At 34.9% G+C, this 20,087-nt stretch overlaps 1 protein-coding gene across 1 annotated transcript in view; it reads right to left on the bottom strand.

Annotated features, from left to right (window-relative positions):
• The window catches only part of fwd (phosphatidylinositol 4-kinase beta fwd), an 83,534-nt gene that overhangs the window by 40,705 nt on the left and 22,742 nt on the right, over nt 1-20,087 (bottom strand). Inside the window, exons 2-3 of the mRNA XM_081756048.1 lie at nt 6,451-6,700; nt 3,464-4,257 (exon numbers count right to left, since the gene is read on the bottom strand). Coding sequence (XP_081612174.1) covers nt 3,464-4,257; nt 6,451-6,635 — 979 coding nt within the window. The 5' untranslated portion in view covers nt 6,636-6,700. The remainder of the gene's footprint in view (nt 1-3,463; nt 4,258-6,450; nt 6,701-20,087) is intronic.

Below are 20,087 nucleotides of genomic sequence, written 5' to 3'. Positions count from 1 at the left end.
GTAATAATTATCGAGGCATTTCTCTTCTGTCAACATCCTATAAAATCCTTTCAAATATTCTGTTAGCAAGATTGACCCCATACGCAGATGAAATTATTGGAGATTATCAGTGCGGATTTAGACGAAATCGATCAACTATCGACCAAATATTTACCATTCGCCAAATACTCGAAAAGAAGTGGGAATACAATACCCCGGTACATCAACTATTTATTGATTTTAGAAAGGCTTACGACTCGGTTAGGAGAGAAACATTATACAACGTTCTTACAGAGCTTGGAATACCGAGAAAGCTAATTAGATTAATTAAGATATGTTTAAATGAATCCCAAAGTAAAGTCCGGGTAGGAAAATTTTTGTCCACGAGCTTCCACGTCGAAAATGGCCTGAAACAAGGAGATGCGTTGTCGCCATTATTATTTAACTTTGTGCTGGAATACGCCATAAGGAAAATCAAAGATAGTAACCAGGGCCTAGAGTTGAACGGCATTCACCAGGTTATGGCATATGCTGATGATGTAAATTTAATAGGGGATGATAGGAGAACAGTAGAAATAAATGCAGAGATATTATTAAACGCTTGCAGGGACATGGGTTTAGAAGTAAATGCAGAGAAAACTAAATACATGGAAGTGCGTCGGGACCGTAATACGGCAAATTGTGGAGGCGTTAAAATATTAAATAATGCTTTTGATAAAGTGGATACTTTCAAATATTTAGGATCAATATTAACAGACGAAAATCATATTCACGAAGAAATTAAATGTCGACTAAAAGCAGGGAATTCGTGTTACTATTCGGTTCAAAATCTCTTGTCGTCGCGAATTCTGTCGAGGAATTTGAAGCTTAAAATATATAAAACGATAATCATGCCTGTTGTTCTGTATGGTTGCGAAACATGGTCGCTTACTCTGAGGGAAGAACATAGACTGAAAGTATTTGAGAACAGGATCCTGAGAAGAATATTCGGACCCAAGAGGAACGAGAATGGGGAATGGCGGAAGCTTCATAACGAGGAACTACATAGTTTATACGGTTTACCCAACATTGTTAGGGTCGTCAAGTCTAGGAGGCTTAGGTGGGCAGGTCATGTAGCTAGAATGGAAGAAAGTAGAAACGCTTTCAAAGTCTTGACTGGTAGACCCATAGGAAAACGACCATTAGGAAGACCTAGGCGCAGATGGGAGGATAATATTAAGATGGATCTCGCAGAGATAGGAATACAAAGTAGAAACTGGATCCAATTAGCTAAGGATAGAAGTCAGTGGAGAGTTTTTGTGAACGCGGCACTGAACCTCCGGGTTCCATAGGCCATAGAGTTAGTTAGTTAGTTAGTGTCTTCGATAAATAGTAGTGAAGAAATGGACGTCTTTGTAAACCCTTACGAAAACGCTTTAAATAGCGCCGTAAAAGGGGGCTGCGACATTTAAATCCCTCAGTAGTTTAAAGGTTAATCGTGGGACGTAAAACTGAAAGATTCGATTTTCATCTAGACCTACAATCTTTTCTTTAACAACTTTTGCATGTTTAAAAGATTTTTTTATGTTATTTAGTTTTTTTTTTTCTCTCGAATAGATTGAATTTAAAAATCATTGTAAATAGATCTGAACGGATGATATTTTATACAGCGCAGACGTTCCTTAGAATTAATTTTTACCGCGTGATGTAAGATACTCCTATAATGTACCTTAAATTTATTTAAATATTAACCTAGTATAAACATTTTCATAAGACTGAAGATTCTACACATTTCTCAATCAAATTCAAAATAATCTTACACTTGGTACTTCTTTACCTGTTGACTGCTGCACTACACATATCGTACCGTATCAAAGAAAGTTAAGAAAACCTGAAGTCGATTCCAAATCGATGTCTTATTTTTTACACATTCTTCAGCAGTTAGCTTACACTAACGGTCATTAATGTTTAACAACACTAATTAGAAAAAAATCTAACGAATCCAGTTGCTAAAAAGTAAATAATACTAAAAGTCCAGCAAGCCTCCATCAGCTATAAAAAATAAAAAATAAAAGCTGAAAGCACAACTTCAGAAACAAACAAAAATAAATAAATAAATAAATAAATAAATAAATAAATAAATAAACATAAAATAAAATAAAAGTAACCAATCTATAACCAGTTTGTGCTCAAAGTCTGTGATAATTTCCTATATTTAACTTGTCATTCAATCCTTCCCTCAGCGTTCTTTGTAACACACATATTCACACACTCGGATACAGAATGTCACAATATTTTGTTAATAGATTCCTCACACCAAAATAAGAAAGAAAAAAGTTCATATGGACCTGTGGTCGGAAGTGCAGTTTCGTAGCTATAGCGTGCCAAAAACATGAAAAATAAACATTAAAGGTCATAGTTTCACTACTGTAAGACCGATCGTAGTCGGATCAAGACATCACTAGGAACTAGTATGTGAACTATCCAAATATCCATCTCTCAAAACCTCTGGTACTTGCACAATCATTTTTAGAGAAGCTGTTTGGAAGTACTTGATCACTCCACCTACAAGTACTGGAACATCAGGGTGTCTACTAAAATTCCAAAATGAAATTTCGTGACCTTTTCTTTACCAAATCATAAAATTTCTAACATTTTCAAGAGCGAATTTGCGTGCGAATTAGGCCGAATTTTCATCCATGCGATAGAAACGTACTTTGCTTGCGATTTGGTAGCGTATAAAATCGGCCATAGAAATTTTTGGTGGTGAATTTTGACGTTTCACAGAACAAAATTTTCCAATCTGTACTTACATTTGTAAAGTTTAAAAAAAAAAAAAAAAAAAAAAAAAAAAAAAAAAAGTGACCCAAAAGCTAAATTTCGTGACTTTCATGACCGTTTTCTGATTTCGTGACTTTTTCGTGACTTTCATGGCCGATAGACACCCTGAACATTCTTAAGTATGGATATTTAGATAGATCACACACCAGTTCTTCGGTGATGTCTTGACCTGACTACGATACGTCCCATAGTAGTGGAGCTATGAATTTTTAAAATTCACTTGTTTCACGTTTGCGACACCGTATAACTCCGAAATTATCCACTTTTCAGTACAGGTTCAGTACAAAACTTTTTTTTTATTATTATTATTTTGATGTGAGGAACCTATTCCCAAAATAATGTGACAAATTTTTATAACACCCTGTATAACATACATTACATGTCAAATTAAAACTTTGTTTCTAAATTTAATCACTTGCAGATATACTGCTAATAAATAACGTTACCAACATTAAGATAATAACTGCAGACTCCATTCGTTGTATGATCTCTGAGATTATATTAAGCACCACTGAGAAGTACCACAGGGGACGTCTTACTTATGGTACCTATACAACTCTATACTCCGGGTTCTTTCGAGTTAAATAAAAAGTAATTGCCATAAACAAATCGAACAGTTTGCACTTAAATAAGTCTTTAACAGTGAAAGATACATTACACTTACCTATATAACTCTGTACTCCAGGTTCCTTGGAGTTAAATAAATAAGTAATAGCCATAGACAAGTCAAAGAGTTTGCACTCAAAAAGTCTTAACAGTAACCCCTTCCCCCGCTCACAGTCTTTGTCCTTTTTACAGCTACTGTTGTCACAAATGTCACTAGCACCATTTTCAATAGGAGAGGTCACAGTCACTTTGGAAGGCTCCGCATCTAAAGGAATGCTATTTTGCACTTCAGTCATGTTCATCGGAATATCACTAATGATCTCAACTGTCGGAGTTTCCACTGTTTCATCTGAATTCCCACTTTCCACCTCCATGGCTTCACACACTTCACTGTCTTCCCCACCCGCACGGCTAGATTTCGCAGAGTCCAGACTCTCTCTGCTTTGATTCATTTGAAGTCTTTCTACGCTTGACTCACGAGTATCACCATCAGAGCCACAGATCCCAGAGTCATCGGATCCAAGGCTGGTCAGATCTTCACGATCCCGCACGTGAGGGCCCTTCACAGCTTTTCCCTCAACACCACCACCATTACACTGATTGTTCACTGGAGGTTGTTGTTTGCCACATGGCGACACAAGGCTCTTGTCCACAACAGGACTCAACTTGAGTGGATTACTATCAGACAATGCGAGATTGCTTTTTACTCCCGGGACTCGGAGATCGCCTTCACACTCAGGACTTGGAGTGATGTCGACCTCAGGGATGCGCTGCAGCGCCGAGTCCAAGCTACGATTTCGATGATGAGTAGTTGTAATTTGGGACACTGGAGGTAACAGGATACCCATGGACCTACAAGAAAGCGAGAGGTTTTCAAAATCTACACATAACTGACATACTTCAACATTATGTTATACACGATAAATTCAGTAAATTAAATTTTAAAAAAAATCACACTCACTTCCACGTTCCCTGAGAACGAATAATGTGCATATAGATCTGTAACATACCAAAACTACTCGTTTCTTGGATGATTTCGTTTTTAATAAAATTAAAGAAAAAGACCTATGAACAACGATACTACAAAATGGTTTAACAAAAAGTTTTGTAAAATATAGTACGTGTTTAAATGTAAAAGGAGGTGAGTTATTTAGATACACCTAAAGAGGGAAAAAGTGTTAAAATTCAAGTGAAAAACTAAGTACGTGTTAATATTTAGTAACCTCAAATTATCTTTTAAATTATGCATCTGTGAGTACATTTCACAAAAGATACACACATCTAATAAATCTCAACAATGAAATGTACAAGAAATAAACATATGAAAAAAGTTACTGCAACTGCAACAACAAGTGCTTTCGAAAAACTGAGTGAACAAATCAGTTACTCAAGTTCAAACTTTTACTGAAAATCTGTAAGATGTAATAAGGTAATAAAGTAATAAATAATCTTGGTTTAAAAAAAATAAAAAAATTTCTACACGTTTATTGTCATAATTATCAGTCAACTTATATAAAGGAATATGGTTTACTGGAAGTTATAGATTTCCATTGCAATATTCAGGAACATTTTATGGGTTACTAAAAAAAACAACAAGAACGAATACTGCACATGCAAGGATGTATGAAGCTGTATATCATGTGAAAACTATTACATGGGTTTGACCAAGAGGAATACTGACACCAGGATCAAGAAACATAAAGATTAAGATTCGGTGGTTTCAGGTTTTTCCAAACATGTATGGATGTCCAACCATGGTGTTAAGGAGATTAAAACAATTTTAAAAAATTACACTACATATTGAAGGGAATATGTTTGAATCTCTCTCTCTATATATATATATATATATAAAAAATGTAAGTTCTGTATATTCACTGATGTTTATACTTGAAGCGAACGACTATAAGAGTAGTAGCACCCTTCGAAATGATCTTCGGTGGGACAAATATATTGACATTGTGCGGGTAATCATCATATCACTTACAAATAAATATTTTATTTGTGTTCTGCTTAATGACGTATGAAGAATTGTGGAAAACACTTACGAACTTGTCAATTTAATGAAATTGGCTACGGAACTACGGAAGTTTCAGATTGCCTAGTGAGAGATGCAAATATCAAATACTCTGAAAAAATCTATTACAATTTCCAGATTGTTGAACACCATCAACGACACTTGACTGCGAAGAAAATGGTGCTAAGAATATGCAGAGTGAACTGTCGACGATCAGAAAAATGTAATATGGTCCGATGAATACTGTTTCCCTTATTTCTAACAATAGGAAGTGTTATTGTATGATGGACACCAAAGAAGCGTATGCTTCGAAACGTTTCCTCCCTACCGTGAAACATGGTGGTAGCTCTGTGATTGTGTATGTGACCCAATTTTTGGTATGCTGTGGGTCCTGCGAGACCAGGATGTCCACGTGTATTTTATGCTCCAGGAGATGTTTCATAAACATTGGAATAAACTACACCTCCCTTATCCCTTCCAATCCTCAGTCTCAACATTATGGAGCTCCCATAGTCAGATATGGAGGAAATATCCTTCTCCATCCTCGCTGATTGAACTCAATACTGCACTTCATAAGGAATAGTAATGTTCCTCTGAAAACCAATCATAACTTCCAAAGAGGAATCATAGATTTTGTGTAAGGTAGCAATGTAATTACATTATACAAAATCCAGAAAGGTGAAGTGATCCGCATTTAGCCTAAGCTCATCACGAATCAAAATCTATCCAAAAATAAATTTCTAGCGACATTATTCCTATCAAAGCTAGGAACAGCTAATTTTTGTTTTCCCACGATTACGACCTTTAGGCTAAAGAAGACAAGTTATTAATAAAAATGAAATTAAATGTTTTGAACTCTCCCAGCGGGAATCGAATCCAGAACTATACGTACCAAAGTCACTATAGATCAGCGAGGAAGGCATAGATAACTTATGTCAAATTCAAAAATCATAACTGGATATTTTATTCAGGATTTTACACATTTCGAAAATATATTTTAATTATTTATTAAAGAACAATGAATTACATACCGGAAATCTAAACTGAGATTCCTTTGGTGATTGCTGAGCCTAGGTCTGCCATTCACACAAGGAGAAGGTTGTCCATGGACTGGCGGTACGTTGTTATAAGACAGCTTTTGACGCTTGCTGATCAGAGTCACATCTAACGATCGGTCACCAGCCAACTGCAGTGGCAACTTGATCGGGTCCGCCATGATTCGCCTCTGCTTCAATCTCACTTAAAATACATTTCGGCCGCTTCTCATCAGTGTTAGGCCATCTGAAAATAAAACAAGACAAAAGCAGTCAATATTATGATTCAACATAACCATAAATATAGTACGATCTGTTCTATACTTTATCACAAGTTAGAACACATAAAGATATATTACTGTAGAGATGGTGGTTCTAAAATTTTCTCCAAAGCACTAACTAAATCAGAATTACTTCTGAAGAAACACACGTGTTAGCAAAGCTTTCAATTCAATTTTCGTGCACGAGATTGTTGGTTCAAGCTCTGCTGGAGGCACATCTTCTCGTATAGAAACCTGGGTAATAGTTTGGATCCTACTATACAATTCCCATCCTGTATAGCGTTAATCTTCCATAAAAAACGTAAAGAAAAAATCATACAGAAAAGTGTCCCTAACTTCAGTTTCACCATATCTCCTAATAATAAAGAAAATTAAGTATTACTTTAACTACTACAGTTATCATTCCCACTAAACTAATTCGACATGCTCAAATATTTATTACTGGCAAACGAGGATATGATGCCAATTTCGATAGATCAAGTGTAACTTCTTTACTGTAGAAACCTTTGCCAAACTATCAATCTAACAATGTATACATGTGTGTGCAAACTCGCAGCATTGGGGAGGGGGGGATTTTACTCCCTTATTCTTGATGGATTGCAACTTTAAAAAACAGTTATTTTGTGCGCGTGGAATCAAGGCACATAACTGGGTAACCATACTATATTTTTAGGCAGAGGAACACGTGTTTGCAAGTACTCAATCCACTTCAAACAATGTTCTATGTTACATTAAGTAAACAAACGAAAAATTTCCAAATAAATAGGCAGTTACTTTATTACTTACATACGTGCTAAGAGTCACAGCACAGAAATAATCTATACTATAGAAGAAATTTCTACGATGTTGACGTTTTATGAATCTCATGAAAGAAACGTAGTAGCAACTTAACGAAGCAAGTATCGACATGGAACGGGAACATACTTATCCCGCTAATAAAAAATAAGTGCTGACATGGGCAAAGTTGAGGTCTCATTTTACCCCGATTTACCACATGAAAAATAAGCTTTTAGTACTACAGAAATTTCTTCTAGGGTAAACATAAACAAAACTTCGGTCTCATGTTGCTCTGCTTTGGCTCAAGAAAGGTGAACTTTCAGTACAACGAAATTTCTCCCGCAGTATCGTCAGTTTAATTTCCTGGTGTAAACATGAGCAAAGCTCGAGTCTCAATGTTATCTTGCTTTGTCAACCAATATACTCAGCCTACTGGTGTAAACATCGACGAAGCTAGAGTCGCGAGTTACCTTGTTTTGTCACACACGTACCAAAGAAATTTCTCTCGCAGCATAAGTGAATTTCTCAAATGGAATGCGTCAACTATCAACATCTTACATTTCAATAATTCATGAGATACAGTGATCGGAATTCAGGAAAGATAACGCTATAATGCACAGAGTGCTTGTAGACATCTAGTCAAGACTGCTTTTGTCGTTTGGTAAGGTTGGTAGTTGTTTGTTTTCTGCATTGTAAGGATGTGTAAACAGTCACCTGACCAAACAAGAAAACTAATTTATCGATCTTCGTATTAAACATAAATATGATACATAAAAAAATCATAAAATCATAAGATATTCTCTACGTTTCAAAGTCTGCGATACCAGCAGAAACAAGAGCACTGACCAGTTTCTATAAATTACAGAATTAAGATTTAAATTATTTATGAGAGACAGCATTATCTACTTCACTAACTCAACACACTAATGTTGCAGTCCATGAACTGATGTGGTCGGCCAGATAACGCACGTCCAAGTGCGTGACGCATGGTCAAAGCAGTCTCCCAAACTAATTATTTCTTGCTTTCTAGACTGGAGTTCTATAGTTTTTAGTTCGTAATTCTAGTATCAACTGGCTCAAAATGCTAGATTAGGGTCCAAAACTATGTGCTCTATCCCTTTACCGGTAACAGAAACTGAATTATTTCTTGCTTTCTAGACCAGAGTTCCATAGTTTTTAGTTTTTAATTCTATTTTAACAAAAGAGACACTGACCAAAGCTTAAGAACCACTTTATTTTAAATTATAATTTGTAACTGTTTCGGATATCTCGCATATCCTTCTTCAGACACTATCGAAAATAAATGAAAATACAGACATATATATAAATATTGTTATGACAAAGTTTAAATTCTTTAACTTAAGCTTTGGTCAGTGTCTCTCTTGTTAAAACAATCAATCTAAATCCATGAATAGTCTTACTACCTTAATTCTAGTGAGGTACCTTAATTCTTAATTGTCAACTGTCTCACGATGCTAGATTAGGGTCCAAAACTGTGTGCTCTATCCCTTTACCGGGAACGGAAACTGAGACCAAGACTAGTATATATCAGGCTACATGGTAACATTCCATAGAAGACAATTTGTACACTCATGTCCAAAATTATTGTCGCATCTTTAAATATGTTGCTATAGGAATATAATTTGATAACGAATTCGCCCGGTATTTCTTATAATGTTAGTATGTGTATAATCGGCAAAGACATGTATATGGCAAATTTCATGTCAAAAGAGCAGTAAATAAGAACAATAAAACGAAAATAAAACTCTCTTGTCCATTTAGCAACATTTTATTTTACTCATTATAATTTTTGTATTTATAATTCTTTTCCTATGAAATTTACTACAAATATACATTTCCCGATTATACGCATAGTATCAGTATTAAAAGTACCCTGCAAAATCATAATCAAATTATATTCTTACAAGAAGACAGTTATAGATATGGGACAGTAATTTTGGACATGAGTGTACATTATCAGAACTTCTCTACGTTTATTATCAATTTCAAAAAATGTAAAGATCATTTTTACTTTTGTTTGTCACGTAAATGTTTACATTTTGAATGTCTTAATGAACGTCAATACGTACAAAAGTAGCACCGATGTTTCATGAAACTTTGCTAACTTAATTTTGATTGAATGTGTACCTGAGTAACAAGAAGGTTAGAGAGTCTAATATTTTCAAGGTCTCCTAGTATATGCTAGCAAGATTTTTTTTTTTTTTTTTTATAAATTACGGAAAGTGAGTTACTAATGAAATAATCATCTATTAGTGCTTTTTCTTTTTTCTCTTCTTTTTCAAAAAGATAACAGAGAAACCAGTTATTAAGTCTCACATCCTCAATGGCCCGGACAATCGAAACTGTTGTTTTTGAAATATAGGCAACGAAGAATTAAAAACTTCTTGCTTCTTTGGAGCACACTAGTAAGTGCGAAGGCAATTTTTAATAGCACTTTCATCTTAATAGGTCGCATGATTGTCATACAGCATTAATTTTTCTGTTTACATATTTTTTTTTCGAAAATGACGCATAAGGATTTATTTATTGAACAAATTCCCAGATACAGGAAAATTTTGCCATTTTATACAGGGAAATGTTAACAAGCAGAAAAAGAAAAAAAAAAGAAGAAAAACGACACAAAATAAAAATTAATATCAACAACAATAACATTAGTGTAAACAAAGAGTGCAAAAGTAATATTATTTGGCCAGTATGCGTTTAACAGGGTTCCCACTCTCCCGAAAAAATTTCCAGGACAGATCACAAATTTTCCAGGACTTCGACACAGGAAGGTATAACAGGATTACAACTGTAGGTTCAAAACTCACAACAGTGAAATGAAAAGTACAGTAGCTTATACAGTGAATATTAATGCAAGTATAGTATTAATACACAATAATTAAATAGTACAAAAAGCGAAACGAAAGATTTTTTTTTTCAACTCCTCTTATAACTACCCGATCCACCCTCATCAGCACATATATTTTCATTCTTTCTACATGACATTTTAATTGCGCACCGAACAAATTTACAAACAATACAAATCTATTTTTCGTACATGGCATCTTCATTGCGTGACAGTGTGACAGATATAATTAGGGGTAAAAAAAAAAAAAAAAAAAAAAAAAAAAAAAAAAAAATTATCTTATATTACAAGTTTTTCAAATGAGTATAGAGTTGTGTGATTTCCTCATCTATAGACAACCTCTTTCTTCTTTAGCGAAGCTGCTCTACAGATAGCATTTGACTTTGTCAATCAAGTACAGCAAGACTTTGTCACAAATAGCGTTCATATGAAATTTTACTGAAGAGTAAGTACTGTTGCGAAAATAGACTGATTATGGAGGATTCATACTGGTACAAAGCACAGTTTCTGGATGATCGTGCTAGTGAAGACAGCACCCAAGAATGAGTTGACAGACTAGTGGATGAAAGAAGAAGAGAGAAGTTCACCCAGCCAACCACTCTGTTGGGAGAAAGAAAGTCCACCAACCATCCACACATACAAGATCATGACAAAATATTATTCAGCACAAAAACAGGTATAGCAATCAATTAAAATCTTCATTATAATTATGAAAAATTCTGACATTCAGTATTTCTGTAAATTTCAAGGACAGAAATACATTTTTAAGGATATTTCCAGGGCAAGATCAATTCAAGGACATTTCCAGGACGAGTGGGAACTCTGGTTTAATTGATCTGTCAAACACACGGTAACTCAGAAAATGTCTAGATCAGTTGCTAGGTGATTATAATAGTTCGGTATTCTGTGAAAAAGAGACCTCTGTATAATTGTCAACCTAGGGCGTGAAAAATGAAATAATTGGGTATCCCGGGTTTTGTGGGAAGCAACGTGTAATGATACTGGTGAAATAGGGTTTTTGATCTTAGTTTCCCATTAACTATCTTATGAAGAAATTTCAGATCAGGGTTATTTCTGCGTACTCCAGGCGGATGGATATTAAGATGTCGCAAAAGTTCCTCCTTAGGTAAGTGCGGGAATACGAAAGCGTACTATTGCAACAAAGAAATTGAGAACAGATTCAAGTATAGAGATATGTGTAGGTGCGGCCATGGCCCATATGGAAGAGCAGTATTCGATCTTGGGCGCTATTCGAGTTTTATAGAATGTTGCTAATGATGCCACAGTGCGTAGTTCAGTGAATCGGTGAAGCCGCCCCAACATACGCATTGATTTCTTAACTATTGAGATGTGGTCGTAGAACGAGAGTTTCGAATCAGAGATGACACCAAGATCATTATGACTAGCAGAATATGTTATAGGGGAATTGTTAATATGGTATTTGGACAGAACAGAAGACTTTTTCAGAGTAATTTTAATACTCATATAATTTTGTTCACGTAACTAAGATCTAATGATTCGTATGTGTCTCATTTTGGGATAGTTTCTTCCCGTTAAACGCTAATAATCCTGTTGAACATTTATGAAAATGACATTAGTGCATTTTAACTATACGACCAAAAATTTCAACTTACCGAAATAGCTTTAAAAGGACACTATATACATATATACATAGTCCTAAACCACACCAACACTCATTCAACGAACTCAACAACTTTTGAAAATTAGCACAAATTAAAACTATCGATGGAATTTCCTTTCACGCTCCAAATTACGTACATTAAACAAAAGATAAGGGGGAGAAAAGGTCAGTACGCAATCCATCATATATATATATATATATAAAGCTATGATATGACTTCAAACAACTACAACAGCAAACGAAATCAAATTTCAACGGTCAAAGTCTAGTCACAAGATTTATCTTTAACAATCTGCCCTAGAATTTTTTTCTTAATTCCCATTATCAACTCGATAACGAGAACACATCATTTAAAAGATATCTGGTTCTGTTTCATGCTGAACTCGAATTCCTTGTACATACAGATAATTACTAAGCATAAATTAGCACCTATAATAATGCAATAACTCCTTTACGCATTTCGTATGTAATTTACATTTTTATTATAAATATTCTACGTACCTATATACCCACGATTTTGAACTGTACATAAATTATATTACTTATCCTATGAAATAAAAAATGGAGCCATGTATGTCTCTGTAGATGTTAAGTACATTGTACAGTCGACAGCAGAAGTGCATGTCTCCTACATAATTACTAATTAATACGGTGGGATGCACATCTATTAACAGTAAGTAAAATTCTCATACCTTCAAACAATGATAGACAAATGGCTGCCCGGAAGTAAGTTTCATCCAGTTCCTGACTTAAAACTTTATGATTTGTTTCCTTTTTTAACTCAGTACGTAACAGGAAGTGTGTAGTTAGCCATTATAATACACCTGAATTGACTTTCAACTGTGAACGTATTTTTTTTAAACCTTCTGGTTACAAAGAACATTTTACAAGGTAAGGCTGTTACTATGGGGCCAACTTTTTAGAAAAGTGCAATTTCGTGTAGTTAACTTACATGCATGAACTAATAAAATATTTAAAAAAATAAAGCAGGATATGCAGACGCACATTCAGAGAACCATCGCCTCAAAGTGGACTGGGGTAGAATGAAACAAAATTAAAATGAAAATGAAAGCATGTTTGTTATTTTGTCCTGGTCCGCAGCGTTATAAACTGGCCATCACTGCCTTAAAACATCCAATCTGCGAACGGTTTAGATACACTCCTCACCTTTTCCTCAGCGCATTTAAACAAAAAATTTAGTTTGATAATCATTCCTGTAAGATTCTCTTCTCTTCTTAATTTATGGATAATGAAAAGTACTTCTATGCAAGATCTTAAGTAATAAATACTCAATTGATGATCCTGAAGTAGTATTTTAAAAACATCGATGTATATTATCATCAGTTTATAGAGTGAATCGCAGTTCAAGAGCGTTACTTCAATGTTACTTCAAGATGATCACCTGAAATGTTTATTATTTGTGATATTATACAGAGGTACACACTAAGAACTTCGATTAGATCGGAGGTTTCTGTGCAATTCAGATTATTTTGATTGAAGGATATACTTATGAATTAGGAACAAAAGGAAATTTTACTACCGAAAAAAAAAAAATAATTGCTTTTATACTACAGCATGGACAAGCAGAATTTTACACCATCATATATTTTATGAACCTACATACAGTTTTCCTTAGAGGTGCTGAGAAAGAAGTAAAATGGCTCGAAACCGTTTGCAGATTTAAAATTTTACTCAACACTCTATTTCGTACAAGTTCTATTGTAATTTCGGAAGGAACAGAACAATTTGACTATGGTTTTCTTTCATGTAGATAGTACTTAATTTTCGGAATGTACTGTAACAGATTTATTTATCTCCAAGTTCATCAAAGCGATAGATATGCACTTTTGCCAGAAACGCTACTAACAACAATTATATGAGATATTTCTACTACATTCTGCGTAAAGCTCTCTATTTAATGTATCTGAAGCAAATAAAGTACGATGTAGATCAGCGATGATACTGGAAGGAATTATTAGGGGCTTGCTTTAAAGATGGCCAGAATCTCGGAGTGTTAGATAAGAGGAACTCCTCATACACCTTTAGGGTGGTCAATTAATGCATAACTCAAGCTTGTTTAACATTTATCACATACGTAATGACATTTACATCATGGTTGAATTGATATGAAAAAGTTACGGCAAAACTTGACAAACTCGAAACTATTACTTTAAATTTATATGTTACCTCCCAATTACTTAAAAAAGATCACTTTTTCAAGACAATATACACTATGCAGCTCGAAGAATAACAGAGATAACGTAACAATTCCTCCCATTTAACAGTAAGAATAATACTGATTTTATCGCAAAATAACATACAGCAAGTAAACAAAACCGCTTATCCATAATACCAATACACTTCTGTATATTTTGAGAAGGCGGGATTCATAAAGAAACTCTTATTTTCTTTATTATTTGTTTGGATTAGAAAGATTCCTCGAACGCTGGCGGCGTCGGGCCGTTTGACATATGGAATGGACATTGGACTGGCAAACATTTGAACCACCCACACCAAGGTGACCAGAATTTTCACTTGCGAAAACGGGACGCATACGAATCGGCTACGGGGGGAGGGGGGGGGGGGGATATGTGAGTTGGGACTCAGCAGTGTTCTCAATTGACAAAATACACAAGTAAAAGTGATAACACACCGTTTCTAACTTTACGTGTATCACACAACAAATAATGGTTCCCGATTGCAAGTTCTACCCACCAATTCCTTTAACTAGTTGAACACTCAGAATTCTCACTCAATTCCCACTTGAACCACGAACACTCAATTCCCATTTAAAATTTCAGAAGTACTAGACACGGTTGAACCTTGGCAACGAGTGTTGGTACGGAAGAGAGTAGAATTTACATTGACGATTTATATTTTGAATAATAATTACGGGACAACTAGGTGATTTTTACTTAAAAACGGGACAATTAGCCGTGCCGTTTGAGAATCAGAAAAAAAAACTAGACAACGGTTGGAAAAAAGGGACTGTCCCGGCTAAACCGGGACGTCTGGTCACCTTGACCCACACCTTCAGCCTGCTGGGACCAGAGTTTTGCCACGGCTTTTTATGAGATACGAACAATTTGTCACCAGACTTAAGAACTAACGTTTGTTTACGTTTAGCTCCCATTTTCACCACCAAGGCTATATAAGACGTAAGACCTACAGTTTTAAGGTGGAATCCATAATGTGTTCAAATTTTAATGCTTCCCCACCGGAAATCGAACCTATGGATCAAAGGCGCGTGCGCGCGCTAGCCATCAGTAAAGGGTGGCTGAAAACTGATTTTCGTAATTTATTTGTACATAGAAAACAATAGAACGCAAAAAATTGAACGGAACACCTTTGGCGACTACTCTCGACAAGCCCAAGATACGGACAAAATTTTAAAACATTGACTATAGTCGACATTCGTACGTTAGGGATTTTTTTTTTTTTTTTTTTTTTTTTCGTCGACAAAACGCAGTGAAACTTGGGAAAATGAAATGAAATCTTTAACATCCCAGTGATTGAATTCTAATGTGATCAATGAGAGCGAGAGAAGGTAGCTCAAATCATTTAGCTCTATTGCTGTAACGGACATTAATGTGTTAAATAAATATTAAATGAATACTGTTATTGGAAGTGTTGTCTAGCAGACTTACGTACACTCAGTAGCAAAGGTCATTGAAAAAATAAACGAAGCAGACATATCTACACGGTGTCATCTCCATCTATCTCATGGGTGTATAATGCCGTAAAAAAATACTACAAAACACGTATTTTTATACATAAATATTTGAGTCGGATGGTGTGTAATTTTCACATAATAATTTGGTGGAGGATGATTAACAGCGTCCCCCTATAAAATTAGTGTGAGGGGTTTAACTGCCCTTGGACATACCTCTGAAATGAATCTCTGATTATGCCTTTAAACTCGGATGATTAATCGAAGTTATTGGTGGAATGATAATGTGGAACGAAAAAGGGAACTCTGGGGAAAAAATCCAAGGATCCCTTACACGACTTAGGATCAAACAAGGAATCTATAGCACTGGGGATAAGCGCTCTATCATCACTGAGCCAGTGTTTTCAGGAGGACTGGAAAACAGATCTTCCGGCACGCAAGACGGTCCAATAATTATATAAATTAAATCTTATACAAGTGGGCAGCAATCATCCTCACTGGATTGGATTTTTTTTCTTAACTATCCTTTTAATTTTTTAGAGTAAATGTGAGTAATATTCCACATCGTTTTTCTCTTATTTATGATGATCTCTGACGTTTTCTTTAGCACTGATAACCCTAAACAATATTTTTTTCTTTTATATACATTTCAAGAAATTCCGATTAGATGTGTTGTATGAAGGTATAAAATCATTTAAACCATTTATATGTGGGTGAGAGGGAAAAAGAAAACATCTAGGTCAAGAGGAGTTATCTTAAAATTAAGCATCAAGTGCTTGTGTCCTACATGTTTCGGTGCCATACAGACATTTAAATGATATAATAATACTTGGAGAAGTATTAAGACTTCCAACATTCTGGTACACAATATACCTGTATTTATTATAGTACAATGAAAGCAAATTAACAAAGTAAAGCCCCTTTTACTATCATTTATATACGATAACCAGTAAGCTTATGTGAGGGAAGTTACGATTTAAAAGCTAAAATACTAGCTCCAACCCCTGCTGAGTCCTGTTTACTTATAATAGTTGTTAAGTACAACAAAAACAGTCTGGTATTGCCACCCAAAATTAGGATGGGGTAGGATCACCATACATACAGCTCTTGCCAGACATGTCCGGCATGTATTTAAATTATTTTTGAATTGTCCGGTATTTAATCAAATTCATATTTGTTTTGCATTTCGTCTTTAAGAAACTATAATAAAATTATGGATAGTCTAAAATGGTCTGCATTATGTGAGTAATTGAGTTTTTTATGACTTTACTCTTACTGTGACCATGATTTGGTATCCATCGCATACGAGCTGTCGACTTCCACAAATTGTTCACTCTTAACATGCATGTTTTCGTAACAACATTTCTGCTGTAGAAGAAGAAAAGAATACCTGTTGCAGATGTCAGCAACCTGTTAGTTTCGACATTGAATAGTATTAAAAGACGAGTTAGAAAATAAATTTATCCCGCTAAAATTAAAACTACTTTTGGGAAAGGATTTGGGAAGAAAGTATAGAATATTCTGACATCTTCAGAAAAGATAGAGTTTATGACGTGAATTTTCACAAATACTTGTTACAAGGACATGATGGATTTTTTTGGCAAATGCGAGGGCTGCGAACAAGCATCATTTTTGTTCCTGTAACCTAGGGATTCTCAATCTGGGAGTGAGGGCCCATAGAGAGTTCACGAGAGCAATATGGAGGTCGCAAAGGCAGGTAAAGAATAAAAGATCCGCAAATATTAAAGATTTTGAATTTCTTATTTTGTCGTATTTTTACTTCTATACTTATTGTTCAATAGACCAAAGAATATCAGACAGAATTTTAAACAAATAAAGAATCGTTTTAAAACAACTGGAACAAAAGAGCAATAAAACTGGGGAAAAAACTAGATATAGAAGTACAAGAAAAATACAACGAAAGTTGTATATTGAAATACAGTACAATTCAAAATGAAGGCTAGTGTAAAACCTCAGTCTGATGAGATTTAATTGGCATCATAAGCGCTAAGAAGAAATAATCAAAAAGCCTATTACATACTATCAGTGCTGTAGTCCTTAAAATTTTCAGAGGGTATACGCTGTTTTGTGATCATCTATGATTGTTATAAAGAATATAGAAGTCATTTTTAATGAACAATGTACAACTCATGAATTAATTAATTGAATTAAATATAAAGATTACTATTATACAATCTAAAAGCATTTTATGTTATTTTCTTGATGACTTTCCTTACTTAAATCACGCCATTAATGCCATACGTAAATGGGTGTAGATATGGAGAGGGAGCCAAGTCATGCGGAGTAGGAAAAGAGAAAATCGCGTCCGACGTGCCAGGAGTAAGAAAATTATGTCCAAATGTAACTATAAAATCATTAGTACATGATTTTTTTTCAATTAATAGGTTCTGTATTGCTCAAAGTTACGTATTAGCATGATATTGAAAATATTCATAGCTTAGTTTAAAAATATCGAACAAGTCTGGTTCTCTTCAGCAGAGAACAAGCGAAATATCAGAACCATCGACTTTCAAAACGGTAGGATATCGTCTCAGAACAAAAATACGCCACTTTGCATCGATCTATCCCCATAGCCTAAAACTAACAATTTTGTGGTTTGGTCTGATGATATAGTCACTTTATCACTAGAATGTTGCCCTGTTTAAATAAATAAATTAATTAATATAAATGAAACAAAAGTAGAAAGTATTATAGCTTTGAAGCGGAAAGTACACTCGAATGACTAAGATTAAGCAGAGGGTATACGGAAATTCAGATAACATTTCGCAAGAAAAGAAGTCCTTCACAAGTTATTCTTTAATTGCACAAAAATCAACAGTTCCTAAAATGTATTTTGTTCTTTCTAATAATAAGGAATATTTTGATTTGATTTTTTTTTTTTTCAGTTTAACATCCTGTTCAGCAGCGAAGTTATGTGAGACGTGGACTTACTGATCAACGTGGAGTCCGAGCCACGTGAGCTCCTCCCGGGGAATCGAGCCCGGGTCTCCCACGTCAAAGGCGTGTACGCTAATCGCTTAGCACGAAGGAGCTCAGTAAGAAATACTAATTTTGCAGTGTAATATAGGAGTTTAGGGGTGTACATATAGTTTTGTATATACAATTAAATTTATTAAATTTAGCATAATTCTAGGTTTTAGGATTATTTTGAATAACTGAAATGTGGAGTGACTAAGTATTGCTGAATTTTGATATATTCCAAGAAAGTTAAAACTGTACTTAATGGCAGCGAACATGTTTCGGGAAGCTGCAAAAGTATTTCTTCAATTATTCTTTTCTTTAATTTAATTCTTTTTGTTATTAAATATGCCCCTAATCTGATCACACAATTTTCCACACAGATATTCATGAGCAAGGAATCAAATCTCTTCTTACACCTTCGTTGTTTAAGAGTACAAAGGGCTAGTGTCTACTTGCGTTTCTCTTGTCAATTTACTTAACAAAATATGAAATACGATACGGTATTGTAACTGAAAAAGATAGTACCCTATTAGTTATACAACTTTCGTCAAACAAAGTGTTACAAGCAACCAGGAAAACTAACATTGATATCAAATATTCAGATCATGTCTTGTCCCCCCACTTTTAACGTCCAACCGCCGCCACTGCCTATAACCAATAAAATTTAAACACCGTCAACACAATTACGAAGTGCTAAGTTGCTGAGAGTGAAATGAAATCTTTCAGTTTAACCTTTAACGTCCCACAGTTCTGACCGTTGATTACCTTGAGAAAACCAACGAACACGATGATCAGATTACGAACGTACCTGGCTGGGGATCGAACTAGGGATCACACGTACCACAGGTAAACGCTCTACCCCCTCCCAACACAAAATAAGTTGTTTTCAAAATTATACCAGGAACTTACGACCGGAAACCCTACTTCAAGAACTATCCCTTCCCGCATAACCTGGAAGATCTCTTTTTCACAGAATACTAAACTTTTACAATCATCTAACAACTGATGTAGACATTTATTTTCGAGCTACCCGGTGTCTGATAGAGTAATTAAACGTCCGCGGCCTTTGTTGACACTGTTGTTATTGTTGCTATGTTATTTTTATCCTTTCTAATTTTTTTCCTATCAACATTTCTCTGTGTAAAATAGCAAAATTATGCTGTATCTGGGAGTTTGTTCAATAAAATAATAAAAAAAAAAAAACAATAAAAACTAAGTCCGGCTTGTCTTGCATTCGACAATTTAGATGTGGTAATCCTAGACGGGGGCTAGATAGCTGAGTGGCAGAGCGCTCACTTCTGGTGCTAGCTGTCCGTGGTTAGATCCCACGACAGTGAATTTGTAGTGGACAACTCGGGATTATCCTGTTTCCTCTCACATTCTCATGTCACCATTTTTTGAACCATTCAATTT

The sequence above is a fragment of the Thermobia domestica genome, chromosome 4 (assembly GCF_964235325.1).
Source record: "Thermobia domestica chromosome 4, izTheDome1.hap1.1, whole genome shotgun sequence".
Taxonomy (NCBI): Eukaryota; Metazoa; Arthropoda; class Insecta; order Zygentoma; family Lepismatidae; genus Thermobia; species Thermobia domestica.
Note: the sequence above shows the minus strand (reverse complement) of the source record. Positions and strands in the feature narration are given on the sequence as shown.